This window comes from Embiotoca jacksoni, unplaced genomic scaffold (genome assembly GCF_022577435.1).
Source record: "Embiotoca jacksoni isolate LCO1_2020_lvr unplaced genomic scaffold, fEmbJac1.0.p SCAF_2, whole genome shotgun sequence".
NCBI classification, from domain to species: Eukaryota; Metazoa; Chordata; class Actinopteri; family Embiotocidae; genus Embiotoca; species Embiotoca jacksoni.
The window spans coordinates 21,024,867-21,052,259 of NW_027185340.1; the positions used below are offsets into that span (position 1 = coordinate 21,024,867).

Sequence of the window (27,393 nt, forward strand, 5' to 3'; positions counted from 1 at the left end):
CAGGCCAATTATACACACATATACTATTTTGTTACAGCCTCGTGTCTCAGTTTAAATACTATTTCACGTTGTTCCTGTCATTTCAATTTGGAAAAGCTGTTTTTTTTTTGTCTTCTCTCTGTCTGGAAAAGATGAGTGTTGTGTTTTTAATTCTTTGCAGAAGTTCACACTGGAAACACTGCGTTCAGTCTGTTAAGGAATGCTGAAGGTTTGGATGGTCGCCTGTAATTCTACACGCTATTGTAGAGGCAAATAACTTGTTATGAATGTGGTTTTTGTTTTTATGACCAACTGAATCGCCCTGCGTGTTCACTCGGCCTCTGAAGCAATCGTCTGCGAGGCTCAATTTGTAAAGACATGTATTTGTGTTTGCTGGAAATTGGTTACTCTCTAACTTCTTTCAACAAAACTGCAAAGAAAAATATCATTATCTGTGTCACATTGTGCTCTTAATTGTTCGCTGACAGAGCACTTCACCCTTAAACAATAGACACATAGGTTAGTGAATGATGTATGATGTTGGTTTGAAGGAAAACAATCGCAGGTTTACATCTCGTCTCTCTTTTCTTTTTCCAGGGTCGACATGTTAAGACGGGACAACTGGCGGCCATCAAGGTCATGGACGTCACTGAGGTCAGTTACACCACTTATTGTTTACTTTTGATTTTTGAACAACTGCAGTGCAAATTTCAAATCAGCAAACGAAAATGCAAGTTGATAGTTACATATGTTGAACACATGGGGAGAAAGTTTATTGGAGACAATAGACCTTTTTCACAGCAGACATCTTGACTTGTCACAGTGGGAAAAACACAGGTGTCAATGATGGCTGCATTCCACTAAGGCGAGGTCCAGGTTTTGTGCATGTTGGTTCACTGTCATGACCACCGACTGTATACAAGAGTGGACAACCGAAAAATGCTTCTGGGTCGGAAAAATTAGGCCAATGCAAAGGTGCTCTGTCCACCGAGGGCCACTCTGGGCTGGCTCCAAAATGGCTCCGGCTCCATAGACTCCCATTTATCTTCTCTCATGAAATACAAAGTCAAATCACTCCTTCTTACTAGTTTTCTAGCGGCCCATCTGAAAAAAAAAAAAAAATCCCATCATTAATTAAGTAATTTCTAATAACAATTACCTGTAGCAGAAACCAATCAGGAAAAGTTGAAAAATGATTTTCTGTCACAAGGAGATGAGAACGAAGCAAATATGTTCCGCTGTTGATGTTTGAGAATGGTCCTGGTTTGGTTTTACACAGCTATGTTACACTGTGACTAATACGACAGCTGTACTGCAGCAGTTACTAGATCCCCATGGCAGCAACCAAATATGGATTAATCAGTCCCACCAACAAAACGATGTGGTTTTGGTTGTTAAACTTGTGGGATTAGGTGTTGGAAAGGGGCCTTATGAGGTTTCCAGTGAGGCAAATCTCTCAGTTAGCTACTTGTTGGTAATAAGCTGATTGACTCTCTTTGTTGCTGAAAAGTCAGAAGGACGCAGACATGAAATTGAAGGACTGCTGCACATTGAAGGAGGCAGTGGAAACGTCTGTGCTCATATTTGACAATTTAAACTAAATAAAAGGAAATATCTCATTGATTTGGATGTATGAACCCTTTTTTACTTTGTATATTTGGAAATTTAGTTTTTATTGCATCAGACTACATAAATATTTTAAAATTTTCTACTGACACATTTAATATAGCAGCAAAACAGTTTCCCCGACTACCCTCCTCCCCCTCAGCATTCTCCACCCTCATGTCAATATTTTCTCTCCAAAAATAGACAGGCTTATAACCACATGACTTTCAATGCTCTATAGTTTTTTTTTTCTCTTCATTGGATAAACTGAGTTTGTGTTTTGATAGATTTTCACTCTCCTGAGGGCAGTTTAACTAACAGTCTGAAAGACTGAAGATTTGTATGTTTTGAGGCTGAGCTTGAAGCTGAAGCAGGGACCCAGAGGGCCGTGTCTGTCTGTGTAACTGGAGCCAGTGTTTCCTATTGTGTTTACATGCAGAAATGTCCTGGTAGTTTTATTAAACTCGTCTCACGTTGATGAGAGACTTTTTTTTTTTTTTTCCACGCTTGGTGTTGCTTGTTAAAACAACAGCGACGAGACAATAAGAAAAATATTCACAAACACATAGTTGAGGTCAATCGACTGTTTCCTGCAGACGTCTGAAAGATGAATGGGTGTATCAGCAGTCCTTTAATCTGGGTTAACCCTTCTGCTGAAGAGGATTGTACTGTCTGTCTTTTAGGACCCTGCTGGTTTTGACTCCGTCTCCAAAACCACTAACACGTCCTCTGAGGTCCTGTTTTTAGGACAGCGTATACAAGTGAATTAGGAAGTAAATTCATATAGCATCTTTTTACAAAGTGTTTTACATAGAAAATATAAAAGCACCACGATGAGGAAAACACACATTAAAACAAAGTATTACAACAGCGCAATAAAAACCCAAACAGTTGCGGTTATTTCCCACCGGTTCCGTCTGCGTTGCATTCGGTCTCCGACACGTCCATCCGAGCTGATTGCTGCCGTTCAAGTCAAACGTTTCACATCCCACCGGTCGCATCGCAGCAAGTATCAGCAGGGTCCTAGAAGCAGGTTGGCTCACCGCTCTGCTAAAGATAGGTGTTGAGTCTTTTTTTTTGACGGAAGCCAGATGGACATCGGGACATGTCAACTGAATAGAGCAGATTGGCCGGGCAGGAAGTCAGACAAGAAAAGACAGAGCATCTGGTCCATTTTCAAAATAAAGCACCTTGTGGAGCCTCCTGATCGTACAACACATCACTACATCGATATGTAAATGATCCCTCCTCCTGTTGCGGGCACTGTAATTGGGGAAATGAATGTATTTGCAAATACTTAAACTCAGCAGCTGTATTAACTTTGTTCGTACGCTACAGACTGTAGAAGATAAAAACAATAAACACAAATGGACAAAAAAGTTACAATTTAGCAATGTTGACCTGCAAGAAGCATAAACATCGAGAAAAAAAAAGACCAAATCAGGAAGTTAAAAAAACAAGGATAAGAACATTTTGAAAAAAAGATAGTCTTTCAGCTGCTATTTAAAACCCCCCAGAGAGGTGAACTGAATCCCAGGGTGGATGTTCCACGGCCTGAGACCAGCAGACATGTTGCCCCCTCGTGTTTTCCTTCTTCAGCGAGTTCCAACTAAAAAGCCTTGTTCAGAGGACCTGTCGGTTTATATGGGATTAGTAGTAATATAATAGATTAATATAATCTGCAACAGGAGCATTCATAGCCTTACAGATGAAGAGGAGTGTCTTGAATTGAATGCTAAATTGAATTGAAAGCTAGTGTTGTGACGTTGTGAGTCCTGCTGCTACGTTGTGGACTAACTGTGACCTGCTAACAATAGGCAGGAATAAAGAGCATTAAATAAGCTGGAGGACACAAAGGGATGTGTAACCATTCCCAACTGTTGGCGATAACAGTGGGCAGGATCTGTGAAATAACTGTTCAAATCGGCCATCTGTGATATTAACAGTTAGAAGAAAAGGAGATGTGGCTGTAATCAGTTTCCAGAATTACTGAGATGTACCAGAAATATATCATAGAAAAGAGTGATTTTTCTTTTTTTTGTCTTTGTACAATGTTTTATTTGAAGGACTCTCAAAGGTCTGAAGAGCTGAAAGTATCTGATATTTTGCTGATAGCAATTAGGGAAACGTTATAAAATGATTATAAAATGATTCCTTTATCGATAGTCTTTATTTCACTTCACCGCTGGGTTATGGCCAGACACAGGTGTCATAGTCTTGATGTTGAGGTTTCTGAAGCATGAAGCTCCCTCAGTTCTGGATTCGATCTCAGGAAGTAGCTTTAAAATCCAAATTTACCAGCACAGTATGATGGTGCAATGCGACTGTTTGATTCTTTAAGTTGAACCCACATTAATGGAACTTGTTCAAAGGGTTGACAGCATGTATTGGCAGCCTGTTTGGGGTCGTGCTTTGCTTTCTCTCTGCCAGCATTTTATTTTTAGACTGTTGAGTATCTGCCACCTCTGCAGTCTTTTGCCCCTTTTTTTTTTTTCACACCCCTCATGCTTTTCCTGCGGCTGCAGTCTGACACACCCCATAAGGGAAACAATGACCACAGCAGTTTCAGCCTGTCAGGGAAATCTATCCATCGTGACCCATTGAAACTCTGCATACTTTACATTTCCAGCTACTCTTTAGTGGTGAAGACAAACGATGTAGATAAAACATGAACTGTGTGGATTAGTTCTGCTTATCAGTAATGTAATTGTCACTATGTGATTAGTTTTTATTTTTACAGTCTTTGAGAACGTATCCAGTTGTAATGGGGGAAAACTGGACATTTCCTAAATATTGATTAGTCATGTGATACAATTCCTTTTCTACTAAACACGTGGGTCTATAAGTGCAACAGACCATTTCAGGTAGTTTATATGGTCCAGCAGAAGATGTCCTTCATTTCTGCTTGACCTATTACATGCCCTGTTGACCAGCAATTAATCAATGAACGAATAAATGAAATTGAACAAGCAAAGTAGCGCTCGTTGCGCAATCATGAACATGAACGCAGCACCGTGACGTGCACGCAGCAGGGCGAAGCTATCACCTCCGTCACTAAGTATTCCAAGTTACGTTGATTGATCAACATCACCAACTGTGCTATCCACGTGTTTGTGACCACTGCCACTCACGTATTTGCGATTGTGCCACGGACCTGAAACTTGAGCAGAGAGCACACGTGAGATTCTGACTCAAATCAGACCGTTCAGGTTCATTTGTGTCAGTTGTTTTTCCTCAGACATTTCTGAACATCACGGTTGAACTCTGTGTTGACAGTCTGACCCTGGGGAAAGAATTCACAGTGCACAAACCCTACGAATGTCAAATAAAACCAACCTGACGCACCTTCTTTGGTCTTTGACGGTGACGTGACGTTCTGCCTCTTGAAACGTGAATGTCGCTCAAAACACCCGACTCGGCTCATTGTTTCATTTAGGAGATGTTCTGATGCATTTCAAGGGTCTCCGTTGCCAATTTCCAAACTTTGACACCAAATTTGATGTGTGCTGCGTGCTCAAGTCCATGTTTTTAAAAAAAAAAAAAAAAAAAAAGCATGCTAAAGTTGATCAAGCTATGTAACTTGGAATAGCTCCATGCACATCACTGTGCTGCACTGTGTTCCTTCTCGATACGAACAGTCTCTGAACTTTTTGATCGATCCTCGTACACCAGATAAAAAATAAGGCTCCTCACAGACTTTGTGAAAAGCAGCTGACATACTCGGCTTAAAAAAAATTCCGAAGACTCGCCTGCCATGTTTTGGGAGTCCTGCTGAAAAAAAATAATCAAATTCACAGTAAAATATTTAAAAACGCAGAGTTTTGGACCTCTCACTGCGGCCCGCAGGAACACATCTACATCTCTAACCATGGACATCAAAGAGGGGAAGTGGATGAAGGATCAGGAACATTTGATGGGAATATGTTTATGTATTCATACAAGCTTAATCACTGAAGAGAAATACACATGTTGGGGATTCGAGACCCGCAGGTTCCTTTTTTTCTGTTCCACCAAAATGTTCAGAGACGTCCCTTTTCCACACGGTTCAGCCGTTTGCTAAAATAAACACGCTGAGTTTGTCTGGACGCCTGCCAAGAATGACAGTTGAGCAGAGGAAGTTGTTTGCACTGGAAAAGCTTGATATTTTGCACACACACACACACACACACACGCACGCACGCACGCACACACACACACACACACACACACACACACACACGCACACACACACACACACACACACACACACACACACACGCACACACGCACATACATACATATGCACACCAGTTCCATATAACATTTATTGGTGTGTGTGTGTCAGACCTGTGAAGGGAATCATGGGAGCTTTCATAGGCTCACATGTCACGGATGCAAAACAACACAGTTATACATCTTCTTTCCAGTGTCGTCTCCAGTGTGTGTGTGTGTGTGGGTGTGTGTGTGTGTGTGTGTGTGTGTGTGGGTGTGGGTGTGTGTGTGTGTGTCCACTCCTAACTCCCTGTGCACATCTAGCATATGTGCTCTGACCCACATACCACTTCCTGTTCTATATACAGAGAGAGAGAGAGGCTGAGGAGGGAGAAAGAGGGACACGTAGGAGAAGAGTGAGGATGAGGAGTGAAATACAGCGTGTAGGGCTTCATGGAAACCTTTTTTCATATCACTTTTTATTGATATAAGCACATCAGCATGTGAATCGATTAAAAATTTCTGTGGCGACCAAGTATTAAAGCCTCAAATTCACATTCTGACTATATTAATAGAGAAAACTGGGCCACAAAGAGAACAATTGTACAAAGATAAAGTCCTTACAAATTCTCATATATTTCATAATGTGAAATGTTTGCGGGGAGCAAGGGATTTAAATTGCCTTCATCCCCTAATTGCTTTGACCACCGTGTCTTTTGAAACAAACAGCAAAAACATGTATGATGTCTGAAGGCTCTTCAGCCTGCACATAAATCAATGTACAGGAGTCAGACAGAATATTGTTATGTTTATTTAGATTAGAAAGCGTTATTTGATTTATTAAACAGAAACATAATTGAGAAAAATGTTGAGGTTTGTGTTTTCTTTTCATGGTCGGATTTGAAGAAGATCTTTTGGTAGCTATAAGTGAGCCATCATAATTACATGTAGCGATCCTCTTTCACAGTGCACCATGTTCCACAGCCATGTTTGTACAGTAGCCCAGAAAGGACACCGCTTTTCATGAATCTCACCACCACCACAGATTCTCCTCCACTCTTGGAGGAAGGTAAGGTGTAATTTACAGTTGGTTGTGATTTGCTAAATCACCGCCTAATGCTTCTTTAAGTTGTCTTTTCAGGTAACAATGCAAATGCATTTGCATGTTCCAACCTCTCAAATTTCCAAACTTGTCTTTGTCTTGCATCATAGGAAACTAACTATGTTCATGGTTTTGGTTGGTCAGACTAAAATGGCAATTTGAGGATGTAAACCTGGACTTTAGGGAACTCTGGTATTTTTCACCAGAACATTGACTTTTTTTCTACGGTGTTTTGAACCTGACATGAGTTCAACTAATCAGCTTGTTTGACGTGCAGGTCAGCACAAGTCCTTGCTGAGAAGTGGGGAGGTGCACTGCACAGGCTTCTCTGTGACATGCAGTTACCCATAATACCTGTAAAACCATAATTACATGGATTTCTTTGCAGAGGTATACTTCCGTCTATTCATTTTTTGTTGTAATGTGTTTTGCTAGAAGGAGGACAAGGCAACGTAGTTTGTTGAATCCTTGGGACAGGTGTAATTACTGGTGGACTGTGTGTACTTTGTTGGATAGCTCTGGTGTTCGTTGGTGCAGGCAGAGTTTACCTTGTTCTTTACATCAGCAATCTGCAATGTATTCGACTTTAAAGTTTATTACCGCACCACTTACATCTGCATGTCGTATGGTTCACGTTAGATACCGGTATAACTTTTTAAAGATCTGAGAACACTTATTTATTTCTATGTAAATATTTCTCAACAAGCCAGCACTAATGGTTTGTAAGTGGAGAAGAAGGAAGGGCAGTTGCCGAGTGGGTGAAACCGTAGACAGAGACAGAGCGAGGATGCTTAGATAAGCAGGAGAAATCAGTGAGGGCGTTTTTTTTTTTCCCCTCCTCTGAGAAGGTTCAGCTGAAGTGCAGTAGGATTATAGGAGGGGCTACTGCTGCTCGCCTGCTTCTACTCTCTCAAGTCCATTTGCGTTGATCTCCTCTCCCTTGCTCATCGATCCTCTCGCTCCATTATGTGTTCGTTTTTGTTACGCATGTCCAGTGTTTTCTCCCCTCCTCTTTCTTTTGTGGCATGAATTCTTCTTCTAATCTATTTTGTTTCCATCCGTCGGCATCTTTCGTCCTCTGTTTTCTCTGTAAAGTGGGGGAGAACGTGAGCGATGTGACACAGTCAAGTCATCTTCATTTCTAATTGGTACTGTGTAAGAAAAAGAAAGAAGTAGAGAGCCATGTAGCTGCAGCAGCTCTGGCTTCTCCGTCTCTCGCTGCTGCTGCTGATGATCTGATGTAATGCTGCAGGATTCAGGATTCATTAGGAAAAAAAAAATCTATCATGATTAGTGGAAAAACTCCTCAGCCAGCATGTTCCCCTACCTTTCTGTTCCCTCAGGCTATTAATTGCTTTTCATATTTTCTCCCTTTCCTTTTTCTCTTTGCGAATTTTGCTCACGAACTGAAACAGACACATGAAAGCTCTCTCTGTGTGTCTGTCTCCCTCTCACCTCCCACTGATCCCCGACCAGTCAGAGGTGTGAAAGTGGGAAGCTGTGGGAGGCCCAGAATTGTGTGTTTCTATTGAAGGATCAAATTAAACTTAGTTTAGAAATGTCTGGCAAAGTTGAAACAAATGACGTTACATTTGCTACTTTGGAAAACTGTCTGTATCTGTTGTCTATGACTCTACGTTAGGCCACAACGCTTGGATATCTTCACATTGTCACTCAGTGATTGACACATCTTCATTGCTCTGAAAATGGATCCAGATGTTCCTAATCCCCCTGATATTGATCTCAATTGCTTTTTAAGCCACTTGTAGTGCTACCAATAGGTCACAATTTTCACTTGCATACTGAAATATCTAGATAGGGCTGGGTATAATTCAAAAGGTTTTAGAATTTGTACCAATACTGAAACCTTGACTTCAATACTGGCACGGTGGAAATTCTTAATTTCCATGCATTTTAGAGGGGGAGAGCGTAACCGCTCTGAAGTGTTTTCTGTAGCACCAATTAAAAGAGGTTCCCCAAACATCACATATGCAAGTAATGTCAAGATGCTACAATTTATAGATCTTCCCAAAATGCCTCATGAAAGGTATTTCTCTGTGAGAGGCTTTCTGTAACTGCAGAGCACACAACTCAGATGGGGTATGAATAAGGTGTTCTCAAGTACGACTGAAACCAAGTGATTTTATCTTGGTGAACCGGCCGCCTGATTAGATTAATGACAGGCTATATGTTTTTATAATATAATTGTTAAGTTAAAAAAGGCAATTTAAAGCAAGACTTCTACAAAGATTTTTTTTCCAATCAATTGTAATGTAAGGGACCGGGGGGGGGGGGGGGGGGTGCAAAAAAATGTGTTCTAAACGCTAATATTAGGTTTGTCTATGTAAAACAAATCAAGTGGTGATCTTCTAAAGTTACTGCTTTTTCTCTTCGTGTTTCCTGTCAAAACAAAGTAACAAAACTGTAAAACCTTTCATTGGAGGTTTTCCGGTTACATCCATCTAGCAGGAGACCCAGAACACGCTGGAGGGATTATATATCTCATCTGGCCTGGGAAAGCCTCCGAATCCCGCAGGAGGAACTGGAAAATGTTGCGAGGTCTGAGCTAACTTGCTCGACCTGCTGACACCGCGACCCGACCAGGAAGAAACGGAAGGGAATGGATGGAACGTTCAAGAATATTCACTTGTTTTCTCGATTTCAGAAAGCTGAAGCCCCATATTAGCTTCAGTTCAAATTTCAAACGAGTGTGTTAAATAATGCCTGAAACAAGTCCGTCCAGGTTTCCGGTTGCCTGCTAGAGACATGTTAACCCCTCTTGGCCTCTGTAGAAGCCAGAGTCTCCCTCCTATAGCTTCCACTTTTCCATTATCCTTCCATTATGCGGCTGTCCTCTCCCCCGGGATCGTGGTTCTGTTAGCTCTGCTCACATTGTGTGCTGTAGTACTTTAGCAGCAATATGGCCGCCACCGAGTCTCCCCACCATTTCATGCCCAGGAATGATAATGAGTAGCTTCAGGACGCCTTGTTTTGAACGACTGACTGCAAATCAGGGAAAGTGAGACGGAGAGAGACAGCGAGGAAGACGGAGGGAGGGAGGGGGAGGTGAGGCGTCGTAATGATGGGATACATGGGACGAAAGTAATTATAGGAGACAGTAATGGAAAGTGATGTTACAAGGACGAGAGGGACAAAGATGTCCAAAATAAATGCGGAGTGTACAAACAAGATGAAAAGAAAGACATAGAGAACATATGATGGAGAGAGAGGGTGATGTCGTCTCCTAGCTGAGGCAGCTCTATCATCACATCCAGATCACGTCTCGGCATCGCTCTCGTGGACAAATGACGTTGTGTGTCCACTGCTTGTGTGTTTTAGCTGCTGAGTCCAAACGATGATGAAGTCTAAGCTGATTGTGTGTCTGTAACAGCTCCATTTAGAAAATTGGCCACAGCCTTTGGACCAGGTGGTTGTGCTGCAACAGTTTGATTAGTCAACGGGCAGCAGAGATGGATTCTTCAAGCACAGAGTATTTAATATTTACTGCGTACGAGTCCATTATTTTTCAAAGAGGTCTTGTACACCAACACACAGAAACTCACACTGTCAACTTGGGCTCAACGAATGGCATCAAACTTGGGATCTCTCACCTTTTACGATGTTAATGAGGAGCCCGTCTTTAGCTTCATCTTTGAGATGAGGGCCGTTGTTTGCTTTGCACATCAAACCTACTTCACCCGGTGACAAAGCTCTAGCTGTTGGTTTTTGATCTGTGGATGGATCTTTCTTCCCGGTGCTTCGATTTCAAATGACTGTGCATAGCTGTGATGGATTTATGTGCCAGCTTTACCTTTCAGAGTTTGCACTGCACCCCAATTTCTTTTATTTTTTGAAGGAGTTCAACACAAAACCTTTTAGTGGTTATTCTCTGCTTGTTTCTCATGTTTGTACCGAAACATCTAATTTCACTATGTAAAATGTGTAATAACACATTTTACTGGAAGTAACATGTTCTTCTACTTCTTTTGTTGTCGTTGGCAAACAGCTTTTAGGTGCATTACTGCCACTTTCTGATGAATGATGATAGTAACGCATTACTTCCAGGTGCCAGTAAAACTACGGGAACTAAGACAAGATAAAACGTTTTTTTTTTTTTTACTTTTTACTGACTATTCTAAAATCATGACCCATCCTTATGGGACAGAACATCAATCACCAATATTGATCGATTTCTCACATTTTGGAGACAAAAGAAGGAATTATTTAGTTTGATAAATATACCAAACAATCCACACAAAAAAAATAATCTTTTGCATTGTAATAAGGTTGTACATCTTACACTTTTACCAGATATTTTCCAGTTAATATATTTATATCGTAGGTTTGGTGACTGAATATATTCAGGCAAAGGTCTCAGATGGCTGTTTGTGTTAAGACATTCCTCCACACTGGTACATTTATTTGGTAAAATCAAACCAACAACAACAACAACAAAATACATTTTAAGTATAATTTGAGATTATTTATTCAGAGTTGCTGTTACCATCTTTTTCTTGGCCTCACACCTTTTTCAGGACATTATTGTTATTTAATGGGCCCATAAATGAATGTCACCATTCTTATGTTCTGTTAGTTGACATGATGCTTCTCCTCCCCTCTTTTAGCAGCTGTGTGAGCTCGTATTCATGTCCTATGGTGGATAATGTTGTAAGAATGTTCCTGCTGTGTTTTCCCTCCTTCCTTCTGGCCTCGGCGTCTGTAATTATTCTGACTCGCTCCAAAAACGCTCACATGACTGACATTTTGCGGCCGATTGGAAGCTCTGTTGACCATAGAAGGTACTCGTGTCTGTGTGTTAAACTTTCTGTCCTGTAAGCTTTACGTTTCACCAAAATATAATTTACATCTAAGTGACCGACTGACTGGTTGACTGACAGGTCGACTGGCTCACCTGCTGGGTGACTGCTGGCTCGCTGATGGTCTGCGGCTGATGAGTAGATTAACAGAAGGACTGGCTGGCCAGCAGTCGGGTTTGCTGGCTCCCTGACTGATTGGTTGGCTAGCTGCCTGGCTAAATGACAGGCTGCCCGGCTGAAGCAGCGACCAACTGGCTGGTTGACTGACGGTGACTCAAGGGATTGGCTGTCTGTCGGTCTGACCGACTGACCCCATCGTCTTTACGTCAGTCAGAGCCCCTGCTGAAGTCTTTAAACAGCCTCAATAAAGTGGAGCAAAAATAACTAACCGGTTTTTTTTTTTTGGTTTTTTTTTTGTGGTGTACTAATCAGGCTGCACATGGTGGTGTCTACTCACAAAAAACTGCTGCTTACTTTAACATTTCATGAAAACAATTTTTATAGCTGAACTATCCATTACAAGTTGACATAACACCATTTTAGCTGCAGTTTGACTTGATAAAAGCTAAAAGTACAAAAAATAGTTGGTGGTAGTCTCTTTTCCAAAATGACTGACAGCATGAAAATGGCTTCTTTTTTGATCATGAACTACAAGTCCAGCTTTCAGTTTGCCAAACAGGAGGTTTACTGAGTGCTGTGTATTTTAGAGATAGTGAAACTGAGCTGCAGGCATTCGACGCTGAACGCCTCTTTTATCTTTAAATGCTCAAGTTTGGCAGAATTGGCCTTTAACCTTTTGGGGCTGGCTCAGAAATGTCAGCAGAGTCATCGGCTGCCTGTCACCTGCTCCCTTCTGAAGCAGCAGTGCTTTCATTTCTGCCACCGCCAACATTTGACGACCAGATTGAATTTGACAGCCAGCAGTGAGGTAGCTACCGGTGGTGATAAATACAAAGGTTGAATCATGTCTTGGCAGTGGTCAAGCAGCATTAACTCACCAGTAGGAAGAAATATTTATCATAGGATAGCATTAATACCAATTGTTAATGTGCCTCCTACAGTTATGACTGTTCTTACTTAACTTTATGCCGTCTGATGTCACTTTTATATTTTTGCCCCACATTGGATTCTTTTGTTAACAATCTTATGTAACTGTTTTAGGTCCTGTTGCATGAAATAGTATCTTTTTTCCAGCATAAAGCAGATAAAAACAGGGCATGTTGCTCTCAGCACAGAGCTCTGCTTGTGGTTGGTCTGTATTTGCTTGTTAATCTGCGGTACTTGGAGCTTCCTGTTGTTAACTGCACCGTGTTTCCTCCTACGTCTTTATACAGTGTAGACAACAGGGATCAGGCTGAAGAAATGTCGGCCAATATACTTAACTGGGAATTTTCTAATTAGAAATAGTAATTCACAAAAATACAAATAGAACCATTTCGAAGCATTCAAAAATAAAGTTTTCATATTAGCACATCGGGCAACATTTACATCCTTACCGACCCGGGACCAGACGGAACAATAAGCTGGCCCATATATCGGTCGGGGTCGAGTGTTTTGGTTGATAAATAAATGCTGTGGTCTCTGATCAGTAATTTTGTCTAACGCTATGACAAAGTAGCCTTTGGTTATAAACACCAAGAAAGAACCAAACGGTCGGCGTCTTGTTCATCACGAAGGTGTTGGCACATGTTGAGGTCAGAACTATTTTCCACACTGACGTTGGAAAACCATTTCTTTGTGGAACTGAATTGGAACTCTGCTGTTCACTGGATGAATGCTGGAGGTTCAAGATTTCCCTTGATTGGTATGTGCACAGTGGAGTCTTGATACCCTTGAGTTTACTTGTATTCTGGGAAAGCAGTGCAGAAAGTGTGGGTAGTAGAGTTGCGACATCAGTACTACAAAATGCTCAATCCGTTTCCCTCTCAGCTCCTTGGAGCTTTTCCTTTGTGGACATGCGATGTTGCTGCAACACTCGGTTTGCTCAGGACTCCGGGCTGCGGACGCTGCTTATCGACCGGTCGTAATAACAGTGAAAATGTCATGTCTTGTCGGCCCCGGTCGGATTGGGAGATCAAACGCACGGGCTCCAGCTGATGCAGAGCGCTCACAAATAAATGTCACGCAGCTTTAGTGATGTCGCAGTGATTGAGAAATAATCACTCGATCTTGTTACGTGCCTGTCCGAGTCTGTGCTGTGATATCCGGAGAGTGTGACGGGGAGAGACGCCGGTTCGTTCGGCTTTGTTATCATTTCGAATTCAGGCTGTATCTGCATGTTTGTTTGAAGTGATATCCGTTTGTGAGATGGCTTTGGACGGAGTTTGTTTCCTTGCTCGGCCTGACTTTCATAAACAGACGCAAATCCGACAAATACAAGAAAAACCCAGAGTTGCAGCTTTACCGAGGCTTTGACAGTTCAGGTAAATGTAAAAATATAGGCTGGTTTCTACCAAACAGGAAGAAACATAAACACAAGGCACATGTGTTTTATAATACTTTGCTGTGTCACCATTAGAAATATGAGTCAACAGAATGGCAGCCCTACTCTTTCTATGAAGCTGCTTGACATCCATCAGTGAAGGCTGCCTGTGAACAGAAGATCTCAGCCTTGAAATTGTTTGTGGCAACTTAACAAAAGATGATGCTGTAAAGTACAAACCTGCAAACCTTCAGGGTCAACAAAGATTTAAGACTACAACGGTTAATTACTGTATTATAATCTCTTCAATAAAGATAACCTGAATTGCGAAGACTGCCTTGATAGTAAATATGAAAATAGTAAATATGCCCATCAAAATTTCCCAGCTGATGACCTGCGGGTTTTGGTTGACATTTGTTCTGCTCAGATGAGAGTTGTAAATACTGTATTATGGGGGGTGCCAGTGGGTTTAAAGCAGCAACCAGTTCTTTTATACTCATTCAGAGTAAAGGCTATGTGTGTTTATCTTTCAAATAACCATTAGTAAAAGATTTTGGTATGGTGACTTGAAGATGAATATTCATTGAATATTTACGGGGCGGCACAGTGACCTGCTGGTCAGCCCAAAGACATGTGTGATAGGTAAATTAGAGGTTGTAAATTGTCCGTAGGTTTGACTTGTAGAGAGAGGTGGGAGCAACACTTCCATTAGTGGGATTCATAAACACAGGAGAAAAAGGCAACAAAAAGTGAATACATTTTGAGAATCTCCTGCCATCGTTTCCAGATGACCTGATCCTCAATAGTGTTGTTAAATTTTCCACGCTTCTTCCTGTGGAAGCTTTCAAACAACCGGACCAGAATAAACTGTTTGTTTGGTTCTCCTCCATTAGTTCATATGATTGCTTCCCAGCTGTGTCAGGCGGTAATAATGTCTTTAAATTCACCAATGATGGGCATCCTTTCTTTCTCTTTTTCTCCCTCGCAGGATGAAGAGGAGGAAATTAAGCTGGAAATCAACATGCTGAAGAAGTACTCCCACCACAGAAACATAGCCACCTACTATGGAGCCTTCATTAAGAAAAGTCCACCAGGCCATGATGACCAGCTCTGGGTAAGTTCGATGTGATGATCCAATGTCTTTACAGCAAAGTGTTACGAGTTCAAGTCGCCTGAAATTTGATACAGAAAACTTTATTCAATTCACAACCTCTGAATTGTTAACAAAAGTCAATGCAAATAAATCGTTGCAAGCAACAGCACATCTTAGATAACAAGCAAAGAAATCAAATCAAGGGATGAAGCACTTTTAAGCAAAAATACAATCCAATATTTTCCTGGAATTCTTTGACTATTCTTCAAAGACTCTGTTTGTGATGAAGTCTGTCTGCTCCGAACACAAATAAGAGGAAATATCCAGAATTGGTTAGCCTAGCCTCCCTAGTTAGCTCGGTGTATTAAATGATAGACGTGGCAGTACATCCAAACATGTAGAAATGTAGTGGACAAATAATACTGACCTCCTGAGCTCCATTTCATCCCTGTGTTGGTTTATGTGGATGATGATGAAGTGTTTGTGTTGTTTTTGGGTGTTTTCCTTGTTGCCTGTTTGTTGTCCTCATGTGAACGCTCTTATTTTGGAATTCCCAGCTGCCTGAATGCCTTTTGAAGACAATATTTTAATCATATAAATAATCTAATTATTTGTATTATTTAATGACAATTACAAAATTTGAAAATCATGACCCATCCCTGATAAGATCACGTCCAGATTCAGGCGGAGACGTCTTCCCTCTGAGTAGCACTGGAAGTTCATTTAACCAGTTTGAAGTTTGCTTGAATTTACATTATTTCTAACTTTTGTTATTGAGATCATTGAATGACCATAATATCCAGGTTTGTTGTGTAAAAAAAATCAATAGGGATTAAAGATACGGTGCTCCTATGTTGGTATTTTTCACCTCTCTGTGTTGATATTGATGACAGATGTCAGATATTACAGATCTGCACTCTGTCCTTGGTCGGTGTTACCATATCAGAGAATCAAATATTTATACGGTGTTTGAAATTTCCCTCAACATTACAGCGCGTACTGGTCTTCACATTGGGAGGGCAATGAAAGAGAAAACAGCAAAACAAAAACACAACAGATCAAAGAGAGGAGAAACACGGCGGTGCAGAGGAAATGAATAGAATAAATGAAGAGAAAATGAGAAACAAAAGGGAGTAAAGCAGCGAGGGGAGAGAACGAGGAGGAGGACAGAGATTTACAGCTGCTCGGTTTGTTGAAGGCAGGATCGCCTCGTTTTTTTTACGACCCTGCAGCTCTCCTGTTCCTCGAGAGGAGAGGTCTCTCTCTCACTCCACAACGCGGCCCTGTATTTGTTTTTACAGCTGCTTCCACGACCCCGTTTACAGCCTCCGCTGGTGTGGCCTCATGTTGTTACACTTGTGTATGTGTTGATTTTATGATATTCATGCTCTGCACTGACCATCACTTTAAACCGCTGTCTCCTGAAAACCACTTAGCGGGTTTGTAAAGCTCATATCTGTGGGTCAGCATGAACACAAGACGCAATCCACCACAAGCTTAGTGCTCATTAAAGAATAATGCAAAAAGCAGAGGCAAATGAGGAGAGGGGTTTCCTTCCATGTCGTCCAGTGTTATGAATAACGGTGTGGATCGCAGTCGATTGTCCTCTTTACATTAAAACCACCTGCCAGCAATCAAATTCATATTTTTATATTCTCTTTAAATATGAACTATCTTTGTCTAATATTATTGTTCTCACCACAAAAAACATACTGTAGCTCCTAGAGCTGGGCAGTAGTTCAATAATATTCACTGGAGCTGGATGATCCTATTCTATTCTATTCTATTTTATTTAGTTCTGTTCTGTTCTGTTAATTGAATCATCCAAACAAAAATCGTTGAAGTTTTTTTTTTTTATTTTCAGAGTTTTGTCTGATGTAATGCACAACAGTGAGTGTAACATAAATATATTTATCTATAATATATATTTTCTGACACCATGCTGCTCAGCACCTGTAGAGTTACATTAAAGATGTCTTCCAGCTCTGCGTGTTAGTGTAAAAGAGTGACGTGGAGGCTACAAGACATTTGAGAGCTACTTTGCCCTCTTTAGTTCTTTCGTATCTCGTGTTGAAGATGCTGTTTGAGTCTCTGTCCTACGGCGAACCAAGGGGCTTCGTTAATGCTGTTTCCTTTTACACGAACACCACTTTTCCCAGTGGCCCCGTTGCTTCCTGTCTCAATCACTGAACAGGGTAATCGTGTTGGAAGTGATTTTTCCATCGGCTCTCACTCCTTCTAACGTCTCTTGTAACCAGATACTCTGAAAGTGTTTGTTTCATACAGCACTGAAGCTGATTTACTTTCAAGTAGCTCACAATTGGAAAATGCAGCGTACAAACTGCTAGGGACCAAGAGTCGTTGTCCCTGTTGAAGGTAGTTACACTATGGTGACAGTTTATTGATGGTAAAAAAGTTGCTTCAGCAGACGTCAGAATGATGGTGAGCGTTTGTGTGTGTGTTTATGGGCGTACGGTCTTCTGACTACCTCTTCTTCTCCCTCCAGCTGGTCATGGAGTTCTGTGGTGCCGGTTCCATCACAGATCTGGTGAAGAACACCAAAGGCAACACGCTGAAGGAGGACTGGATCGCCTACATCTCCAGAGAGATCCTCCGGGTCAGTCCTTTTTCACAGCTCACCAATGACATCTTTACTAGTCTGCTTGTTGTTGTAATGTCTGCCAGTAGGAGGGATAATAGTGTTTAATTACTGTGATCTACATTCACACTTAATATTAGTATTCTTCACTTTTACTTTCATTAATAAACACCTGTGGTGCAGTGGTTAGCACTGTCACCTCACAGCAAAAAGGTTCCGGGTTCGAATCCGGTCCTGGGCCTTTCTGTGCGGAGTTTGCATGTTCTCCCTGTGCTTGCGTGGGTTCTCTCCGGGTTCTCCGGCTTCCTCCCATCATCCAAAAACATGCACGTCAGGTTACCTGGCGCCGCGCTAGTGGCAGCCTGCTGCAGCATCTCACCCCTGAGAGCCCCCCTGCTGTAGCGAAGAAATTTCCCCTCGGGGATTAATAAAGTGTATAAAATTAAACTAAAAATAATGACATGAATACACAGAAGAAAACACTTGTGTGTCCATCTGGTACTTTTACACTCCGGTTGTCAAACTTCAGTTTTTGATCTTTGATGGTGTTAATGATTACAGTTTTGTAATATATTATATTATGTTGTTTTTCATGTGTCTCTACAGGGATTAGCTCACCTGCATGCTCATCATGTCATCCATCGTGACATCAAGGGACAAAACGTGCTGCTGACTGAGAATGCTGAAGTCAAACTGGGTATGAGCTGATTTGTCTTTGCTTTATTTGTGGGTTTGGACTGGGCCTGTGGACGGAGAGCACAGCCTGCACCGACAAATGTTTGCAGCACCAGATTTGAGTCAGTGCCAAGTAGAGCTTCTGCATTCCCAGCGTTGTTTCTTAATGTTTCACATGATTGGACAGTTGCAGGTCTGTGGAAACGACGAATCCAGTCAAATTTGACTTGACATGGGTCCCACAGCTTGTGGCTGGATGTTTTATTTAACTTTGGGCCTGAAATTGAAATGACCCCTAGTTTACTTTCATACAAGATCTGAACTGTTTTAAATCACGTTTCACTGAGTTTTACTCGTGTTTCTTCTCAGTGGACTTCGGTGTGAGTGCTCAGCTGGACCGGACGGTAGGTCGAAGGAACACCTTCATCGGGACACCATATTGGATGGCTCCGGAGGTCATCGCTTGTGATGAAAACCCTGATGCTACCTATGACTACCGGGTAAGGACACAAACTGGCTCTCTTACAGTGCGTCCGTGAGTTTTGTGCTACAGTGTGAATTAAATCAGACATGTCCCTGATTCCGGTGATGAAGATCTGATCTAAACCTCGGTAACTGCCTAAAGTTTTACTGTATTTTTCTAAACTATAAATGCCAGACCAGACATATTTTGCTGTAAAATAATTAAAAAAAAAATTCAGGCCATGTTGTTTCAGTTATTATTCTGCTAGTTTGTGGTTTCGAACCCTAACAGTCTCTCAATTTAGGGGGTTTACAGAGCTTTAAACGTTTTAGGACCACTGCTGTGGCTGCACCTTGGTTTGAATAGACATGTTTAAATGAGAGAAATATACACTTTATATGCACACCAACTGACTAACCTTATCTTCTCCCTCAGAGTGACCTGTGGTCCTGTGGAATCACGGCCATAGAGATGGCTGAGGGAGCTCCCCGTAAGTTCATACCACATTAACCTGACACTTACAAAACAATAAATCAATTAAACAGTAGCTTTGACTAACTGGTGTAATTGCGGTGAACAAATCGTAATATCACTGTTGTTTGTAAGCCTCTGTGCTGCATTTATTTTTTTGCCGCTTGGTTGGACAGACTGAGAGGGAAATCTAGAGGAATATTTAGAGGACAAAACAGGAAAAAAATGTCCCTTTTCTACAACTTCTGCTCATATAGATAAAGCTTTCAGAGTGTGTTGTGACAGCAGATAGTAAGGAAAGTATGAGACACATGGAAAAGTTACATAAATCAGAAAATAAATGATCGACAACTCGAGCAAGGCAGAGGCTACTAGCCAAACCTTTTTCACAATCGACTTTCTATTCAAGCTTTTATTCTGACAGTATCACACATACTCAAAAAGCTTTGTCTAAAGTGTGACTCTTACAGGTTTTGGTCTCACTGATCTCTCCTCTCCTGTCTTTTTTGTTTCCTGCAGCTCTGTGTGACATGCATCCAATGAGAGCCCTCTTCCTCATTCCCAGAAACCCTCCTCCTCGGCTCAAGTCCAAAAAATGGTGCGACGGGGTTTATTTTATTCTGTCTTTCAAACTAATGTCCCATATTAACAAACGGACTTCTGGCTGAACATGTAAAGTAAAATGACGTTTAACTGCCCCGAACAGGTCCAAGAAGTTCTTCAGCTTCATCGAGGGCTGCCTGGTGAAGAACTACACGCAGCGTCCTCCCACCGAGCAGCTGCTCAAACACCCCTTCATCCGGGACCAGCCCAACGAGAGGCAGGTCCGCATCCAGCTCAAAGACCACATCGACCGGACCAAGAAGAAGAGGGGCGAGAAAGGTGAGTTCAGGAGGGAGGAGACAGTGTTGTAAATCTAAAAAATGATGGTTGATAATTGCCTTTTTGGTTTAAGTTTAACTCTATTGTTAATGGATTTTCAGTTTACCATTTAAATGACTTTAATGATAACTGTTAAATTATTTGTCGTTACTGTCCACAGATGAGACAGAGTATGAATACAGTGGCAGTGAAGAGGAGGAGGAAGAAGCATCTGAGCAAGAAGGAGAGCCGAGGTAAGATACAGTGATTTATTTCATTTGGAACAGCCTTGTATATTTCAGTGCAGTTTTATTTCTATCTTCTTCCTCTCAGTGTATGCGGATCAGTTTACATACGTCTTCTGTAACAGCGCTCCAAACAATCAGACAAAAGTTTCTCCTAACACACAACCACAACTAACGTGATGAGTTCAAGAGCAGAGCAGAAATACAATATTGAATCCATTCATGTTTTCTTGAAATAATTCTAAAAGAAGTGAAAAAGGAAAGAAACAACTACAAAAGATAATAAAGTACCTTGAATATATTCTTACGGTGATGCCACTAAAATACCAAACTCTCAGTATTCTTACATTGTATTGCAAAATCTGGATGTTACATGTAGATTTAAAATCTAGTTGGTCTGGTTTTTAGTATGAGAAGATTCAGCCAAATCACTTGACTTAATTCATATAACAGTTGCTTTTTCCTGAAAGTCATCTTTGTCTTGATTTGAGGAACATGTCTGTAAAACATCCACTTGAAAGGTAGGTAGGTAGTTACTTTATTAATCCCCAAGGGGACATTTTTTCGCTACAGCAGCATTTATAGGTACAGGAAAGAAATAAAATAACAGTAAAATATTAAATATAAAAATGCACAGTATAAACAATAAAATAGACTAAAATAAGATAGAATAATTAAATTAAATTAAAACTAACTAAACAATAGTGCAAAGTTTTTTTTAGGTTGTTTTTTTTATATTTGAACAAACAAGAAAAACAGACAACGGTGTTATTGTTGTGTGATGGATTTTGCCAGAGGTGAGTTATTGTACAGTCTTACTGCAGTGGGCAGGAATGATCTCCTGTATCAGGAATGATCTCCTGTATCTGTCCTTGTGACAGCGGAGCTGGAGGAGTCTTCTGGAGAAAGCGCTCCTCTGTCCCTGCAGCAGGTGGTGGAGAGGGTGGACAGGATTATCCAATATGGATAATAGTTTCCTCAGCGTCCTCCTCTCCACCACCTTTTCCAGGCTGTCCAGTTTGTAGCCGATGATGGAGCCGGCCTTCTTAACCAGTTTGTTAAGTCTGTTGGTGTCTCCGGCTCCAATGCTGCTCCCCCAGCAGACTACTAGAAGTACAGTTCACTGGCCACAACAGATGGTAGAACATCTCCAACATCTCACTGCACACATTGAAGGATCGAAGTTTCCTCAAGAAAAAGAGTCGACTCATCACCTTCTTGTAGACAGCGTTGATGTTGGTCTTCCAGTTCAGTCTGTTGTCATGGAGACACCAGGTACTTGTACTCCTCCACCATGTCCACCTCCTCTCCCAGAACTCTCAGCGGTTGTGGAGCCGTCGTCTTCCTCCTGAAGTCAACCACCATCTCTCTGGTCTTGGCCACGTTCAGAAGGAGGAGATTTCTACCAACCCGCTCCACAAAGTCCTCCACTACTGCTCTGTACTCGTCCTCCCGTCCATCCCTTATACACCCGACCACTACAGAGTCATCAGAGAACTTCTGCAGATGGCAGGACTCTGAGTTGTACTGGAAGTCAGTTGTGTATAAGGTGAACAGAAAGGGAGACAGAACAGTCCCCTGTAGAGCTCCAATACCACTGACCACCATATCAGACAGCACACTGTCCAGATGGACAAACTGTGGTCTGCCTGTCAGGTAGTCATTGATCCAGGAGACGGTGGACGTGTCCACCCCCACCACCCGCAGCTTCTCACTCAGTAGCAGTGGTTGGATGGTGTTGAATGCACTGGAGAAATCAAAGAAAGTGATTCTCACAGAGTCACCGGTTCCGTCCAGGTGAGACTGAGCTCGTTGCAGCAGGTAGATGATGGCATCGTCCACTCCCACATGAGGCTGGTACGCAAATTGCAGCGGGTCCAGAGAAGATTTCACCAGCGGCCTGAAGTGGGCCAAGACCAGCCTCTCCAGCACCTTCATCACATGAGATGTGAGGGCAACCGGTCGGTAGTCGTTGAGGCCAGATGGAGTCATCTTATTTGGTACAGGAACCAGGCAGGACATCTTCCACAGCACCGGGACCTCCTCCTGCTTCAGGCTCAGGTTGAAGAGGTGTTGTAGGACCTCAGCCAGCTGGACGGCGCAGGTCTTCAGGACCCCGGGGCTGATGCCGTCAGGTCCTGCAGCCTTGCGCTGGTGGAGTCTCTCCAGCTGTTTCCTAACCTGGCCAGTCGTCACAGAAGGGGGGGTTATGGTGTCGATGGAGGAAGAGCCCTTTGAGATTGAGGGCTCTGTATCCATGCAGCTCACCAGGAGGGATAGAGGGGGGAGGGGGGAAGGCAGCAGAGGTGTTTGGGAGGTGGGAGGTGTGGAGGAGACAGATTAGGGCTGTGAACTAAACCTGTTGAAGAAACAATTTAGCTCATTGTTCCTCTCCAGGTTCCCCCTGGTTGTTCCTCTCCAGGTTCCCCCTGGTTGTTCCTCTCCAGGTTCCCCCTAGTTGTCTCTCTCTCCCCTTGAAGCCAGTAATCTCCTTCATACCGGTCCACACCTCCCTCACGTTGTTCTGCTGGAGTTTGGCCTCCAGCTTCCTCCTGTAGGAGTCCTTGCACTCCCTCATCTTCTCCTTCAGGTGGCGCTGCACTCTCCTGAGCTCCTCCCTGTCCCCAGACCTGAAGGCTGCTTTCTTCTGATTAAGAAGAACTTTCAGGTCACTGGTGATCCACGGCTTGTTGTTGGAGAAGCAGTGTCCAGTCCTGGATGGTACGGTGGTGTGTTCACAGAATTTAATGTATTCTGTGATACAGTCCGTCACACTGTTGATGTCCTCCCCATGTGGTCCACACAGCACATTCCAGTCCGTGGACTCAAAGCAGTCCTGCAGGGTGTCTTTAGCCTCCTGTGTCCACCTCCTCACAGTCCTGGTGGTTACAGGCTGCCTCTGCACCAGGGGAACATACTTGGGAGTCAGCAGGACCAGGTTGTGATCTGATCTACCAAGGGGGGGAGGGCAGTAGTACTGTATGCATCCATGGCATTAGCATACAGTAAGTCCAGAGTTTTATTGTCCCGTGTGGGGCAGTTAATATACTGGTGCAAAGTTGGCAGTACTTTATCCAGACTGGTTAAAGTCTCCAGTAACTGCCAAAAATGCACCGGGATGCTGAGTCTGAAGTTTGGACACAGTGGAGTGGATGGTGTCCACTGCTGCCTCTACGTCAGCTGATGGAGGAATGTACACAGCGTTAACAATGGCGGACGAGAACTCACTCTGCAAATAATAAGGGCGCATCCCCACGGCTAGAAGTTCAATGTCCGGGCTACAGAAACGTTCCTTCACACACACGTGGTCGGGATTACACCACCTCTCGTTCACATAGACTGCAATCCCTCCACCTTTCTTCTTACCGCTCCGAACAACGTCTCTGTCCGCCCGAACAGTCCTGAAGCCGGGTACGGCCGCGCTGTGGTCCGGGAGATGTGAGTGCAGCCACGTCTCGGTGAAACACATGATGCTGCACTCCCGGTACTCTCTCTGGGTCTTTACCAGCGCCGAGCTCGTCCGTCTTGTTAACCAACGACCTCACGTTCCCCATTAAAATCGCCGGTACCGATGGTTTATATCTCATCCTCTTCGCCTTCAGCTTAGCTCCAGCTCTGCAACCCCGACGTCTTCTCCGATGTTCGTCCAGGATTTCAGGCCTCGCTCCGGGCAGCAGCAGCAGAGGCCTACTCAACGTGATCAGCTGATCACGAGAGTAAACAATGGCCCCAGTCCCCAGTGCGTGGCTCTCCGTTACGAAGAGGGAAAAAAGTAAAAGAAGAGCCACCAGAAAACTGGAAAAGTTACGGTCCAATGTCTGACCGTCACTTAACACACGTGAAAGAAAACAAAAACAACTCCGAAGAGAGGAAAAAGAAAGAAAAATACTTAAAACAAAACACACTAGGGGGAGCTGCTGTAACAGGCTGCCACGAGCACGGCGCCATCAGAACAAAAGGCTGTCAACGCCTTATTTTAAGCACTATGTCTTGAAACTAGAATTACTGGAAATGTAATGATTTCCAGAGCAGGTTGCCCAGGAATTGTAAAGTCAGCTGTTCGATTCTGAACGTTAAGATTCAGATGTGAGATATGAAGAAAGATCTTCATACTTCTGGTATTAAATTAAATATGTGTTTTCTACGTATAAGATGAGCCAACTTGTTTCAAGTCACTACTTCACCAGTTTGAAGTCATTTCCTTTTAAAAAGAGAATTATTTACTAATATTCAGTGTATTTCACCTATTATTGTGCTGTCGTCTGATCTCAAGTCATTTGATCTAAAAATCAGCTTATTCTATTTATTTCAAAAGTTTGAACATGTACATTTTCATAGAATTGACTTATTTCTAGACTGGAACCAGCGTATGTTAAGATTTCTTGTCAAATAGAAATGTATTATTATAATCTTCTCAAATTCAGTGTTTTCTTCATGTTTTCTGGCCAAACTTTGAAAACCTCTTCTTCAAACAAGTTGTATGTTCATTTCTCCACGTGGACAGACCACCTCATTCCTCTCACTGTGTCCTCCATACAGCTCCATAGTCAACGTGCCGGGCGAGTCGACTTTGCGCCGTGACTTCATCCGGCTGCAGCAGGAGAACAAGGAGCGCTCGGAGGCTCTGCGCCGCCAGCAGCTCCTCCAGGAGCAGCAGCTCCGGGAGCAGGAGGAGTACAAGCGCCAACTGCTGGCCGAGAGGCAGAAACGTATCGAGCAGCAGAAGGAGCAGCGGAGACGGCTGGAGGAGGTGAGCGCACGGGTCCTAGCTCAAGCTGAATGAACCCCAAATTTTGTAAATAGTGGTGAGGTCAGACCTTGCGAGAAGAATCGGCTATAAACTGCTGACACTGAAGGTTTGAATAGGACTATTAATAATCCTCTTGCAGGGAAAGAGTTGAGTAATTTATGAAGGCTCATACACAGATCCATAACAAGCAGGAGAGAGTCTCCTTCAAGAGTGAATGACGTCATCATTTTTACAAGGCTGCTGTTTAACAACAATGTGAATATGTTGTATAGTCTTTGGAGCAGTCACCTTGTGTTTTCTTCAATTTTAAAATACCAACAGGCTGATATAGGTGGTTTGATGCAGGAAAAATTAAAAGCACTACCAGCGGTAGATGTGCTTTATGCATATATGACAAGTTACTGTACTAGTAGAACTTCCAACATGTTGCTGCTCTGCTCCATAAACCCTATTTATTGCTGTTGGTCAGTCACTGTAGATAGCTTTTTTTTCGTGCAGGCAACTTATTGCTCGTCACTGTGACATTTTAGACATAAGCGACCTCTGGTGGTCCTATAAGTAACGACAATCTGATGTCCAGGAGAAGTGAAGCGGTTCAGATGACGTCTCTATAATGAGAGTTCTTCCTTGTCAGGAGGTGGTTTGGGTGGATGGTTAGATACAAAAGTGGACTTGGGGGCAGGAAATTGATATTTGTTTATGTTTCCAACCAGGAGTAATGACAGTTAAAAAAAAACAAAAAAAACCTTATTTACTTTACTTTAAGGAAGTAGTCACTTAAATGCACAACAGGTTTGAAGTCAGTGGTTCGTGTGCTGAAACCTGACCAGGGGTGATAATACACTCTTGTGGGTCATATTCAAAAGCAGGAACAAACAACCTGTATGGTCGTATGAGTTGGAGGACTTGTTGGATAAATTGAATAAAACAAAGCAAAACATGCACACATACAACAGATCTTTTGATTAAGAAATTAAGCTGCCTTACATCCCATTTTCAATCTTGTTGTTGTCAACATAAAAAAGACTATAAAACAATAAGATATTCGTACTTATCTTTGTTTTATCTAACCACAACAACAGGTTTGGTTTAGTTTGTCCAGGTTTTTAGAACTCCATCTAAGATCCGTGTTTCCTCCGAAATACAATACAGGTTAGGAGTATTTTGCCTCCGATGTTCACAGCATTTAAAACATACATTAAAAAAAAAAAAAGTAAAAATCATTTTAGAAAGACATATAGTCAGAATCAGTATCTCAGGTCACTGTCTGAACAACGGGACTGTTTCCTGAGTAGAAAGTATCTGTCACAGAGTACATTATCCTGGTTTTATGGACAGACTTTGGTTTCAGCTCAAGTCCACGCTGGTCTCAACTTGTTTGTGTAGAGATAAAACCGTGAGGACCCGGAGCCATTCAGACAGTTTGTCAGGTGCAATTTATATGTGTGAACATTTATATTGGTTTACGAAGATAAGAGGCTTTTGACTCGGGGTTTAGCGGATAGATTTTTTTTGCTTGATATTTTTATTTGAATCACTCCAAAATCAATTTTAAGGCCGCAGTGGGGGGAAATCAGTTAATTGGTGTCCCCAGAGAACAAATTTGAAAACCCTTTTTATAATTATCCTTTATCTCTTTGAGCTGTGGTCCTTTTCTATTAGCGTCTGCACGAGCCCGGCTCCATTTCCTTGACACTCCCCTCAGAGGAGAGAGAAACATGTACGGTGATAGCCGAGAGGGGGGAAGTGGAGAGAGGAACAGAGCCACGAGGAGATGATTACATAAATTTGGACAGGAGTAGACCGAACTAAATTCAGTGGAAGGAAAGGTTAAGAGACAGACCTAAATACTTTAAGAGGGACTGACAAACAGATGAAAATGTAAAATGAGGCAGTGCTGGAGCAAATTTAAATATGCTCAAACAGCCACTAGGCACATGTGAAGTCACTCCACCTCACAAGTGAAAACCCTCTGTGGCGAGAGGGCGGGGGGGACGAGAGGAGGGTGGGGGGGGGGGGGGGGGGTATTTATGCTCCTGTTTTCTCACAGCTTCTTACAGCTCACGGCTCTGTTTTTGATTCGTGACGGTGCTTGTAGATGAATCAGACCGTGGAAGCCA

The 27,393-nt window shown here is 42.5% G+C and overlaps 1 protein-coding gene across 4 annotated transcripts in view; it reads left to right on the forward strand.

Moving 5' to 3' along the window:
• The window catches only part of LOC138201476 (mitogen-activated protein kinase kinase kinase kinase 4-like), a 109,660-nt gene that overhangs the window by 49,363 nt on the left and 32,904 nt on the right, over positions 1–27,393 (forward strand). For all 4 annotated transcript variants that reach the window (XM_069155007.1, XM_069155004.1, XM_069155006.1 and 1 more), the window contains exons 3-12: positions 577–633; positions 15,105–15,230; positions 17,716–17,826; positions 18,415–18,505; positions 18,853–18,983; positions 19,382–19,436; positions 19,937–20,015; positions 20,124–20,299; positions 20,460–20,532; positions 25,063–25,273. In XM_069155007.1, the coding sequence (XP_069011108.1) occupies positions 577–633; positions 15,105–15,230; positions 17,716–17,826; positions 18,415–18,505; positions 18,853–18,983; positions 19,382–19,436; positions 19,937–20,015; positions 20,124–20,299; positions 20,460–20,532; positions 25,063–25,273 (1,110 nt within the window). The remainder of the gene's footprint in view (positions 1–576; positions 634–15,104; positions 15,231–17,715; positions 17,827–18,414; positions 18,506–18,852; positions 18,984–19,381; positions 19,437–19,936; positions 20,016–20,123; positions 20,300–20,459; positions 20,533–25,062; positions 25,274–27,393) is intronic.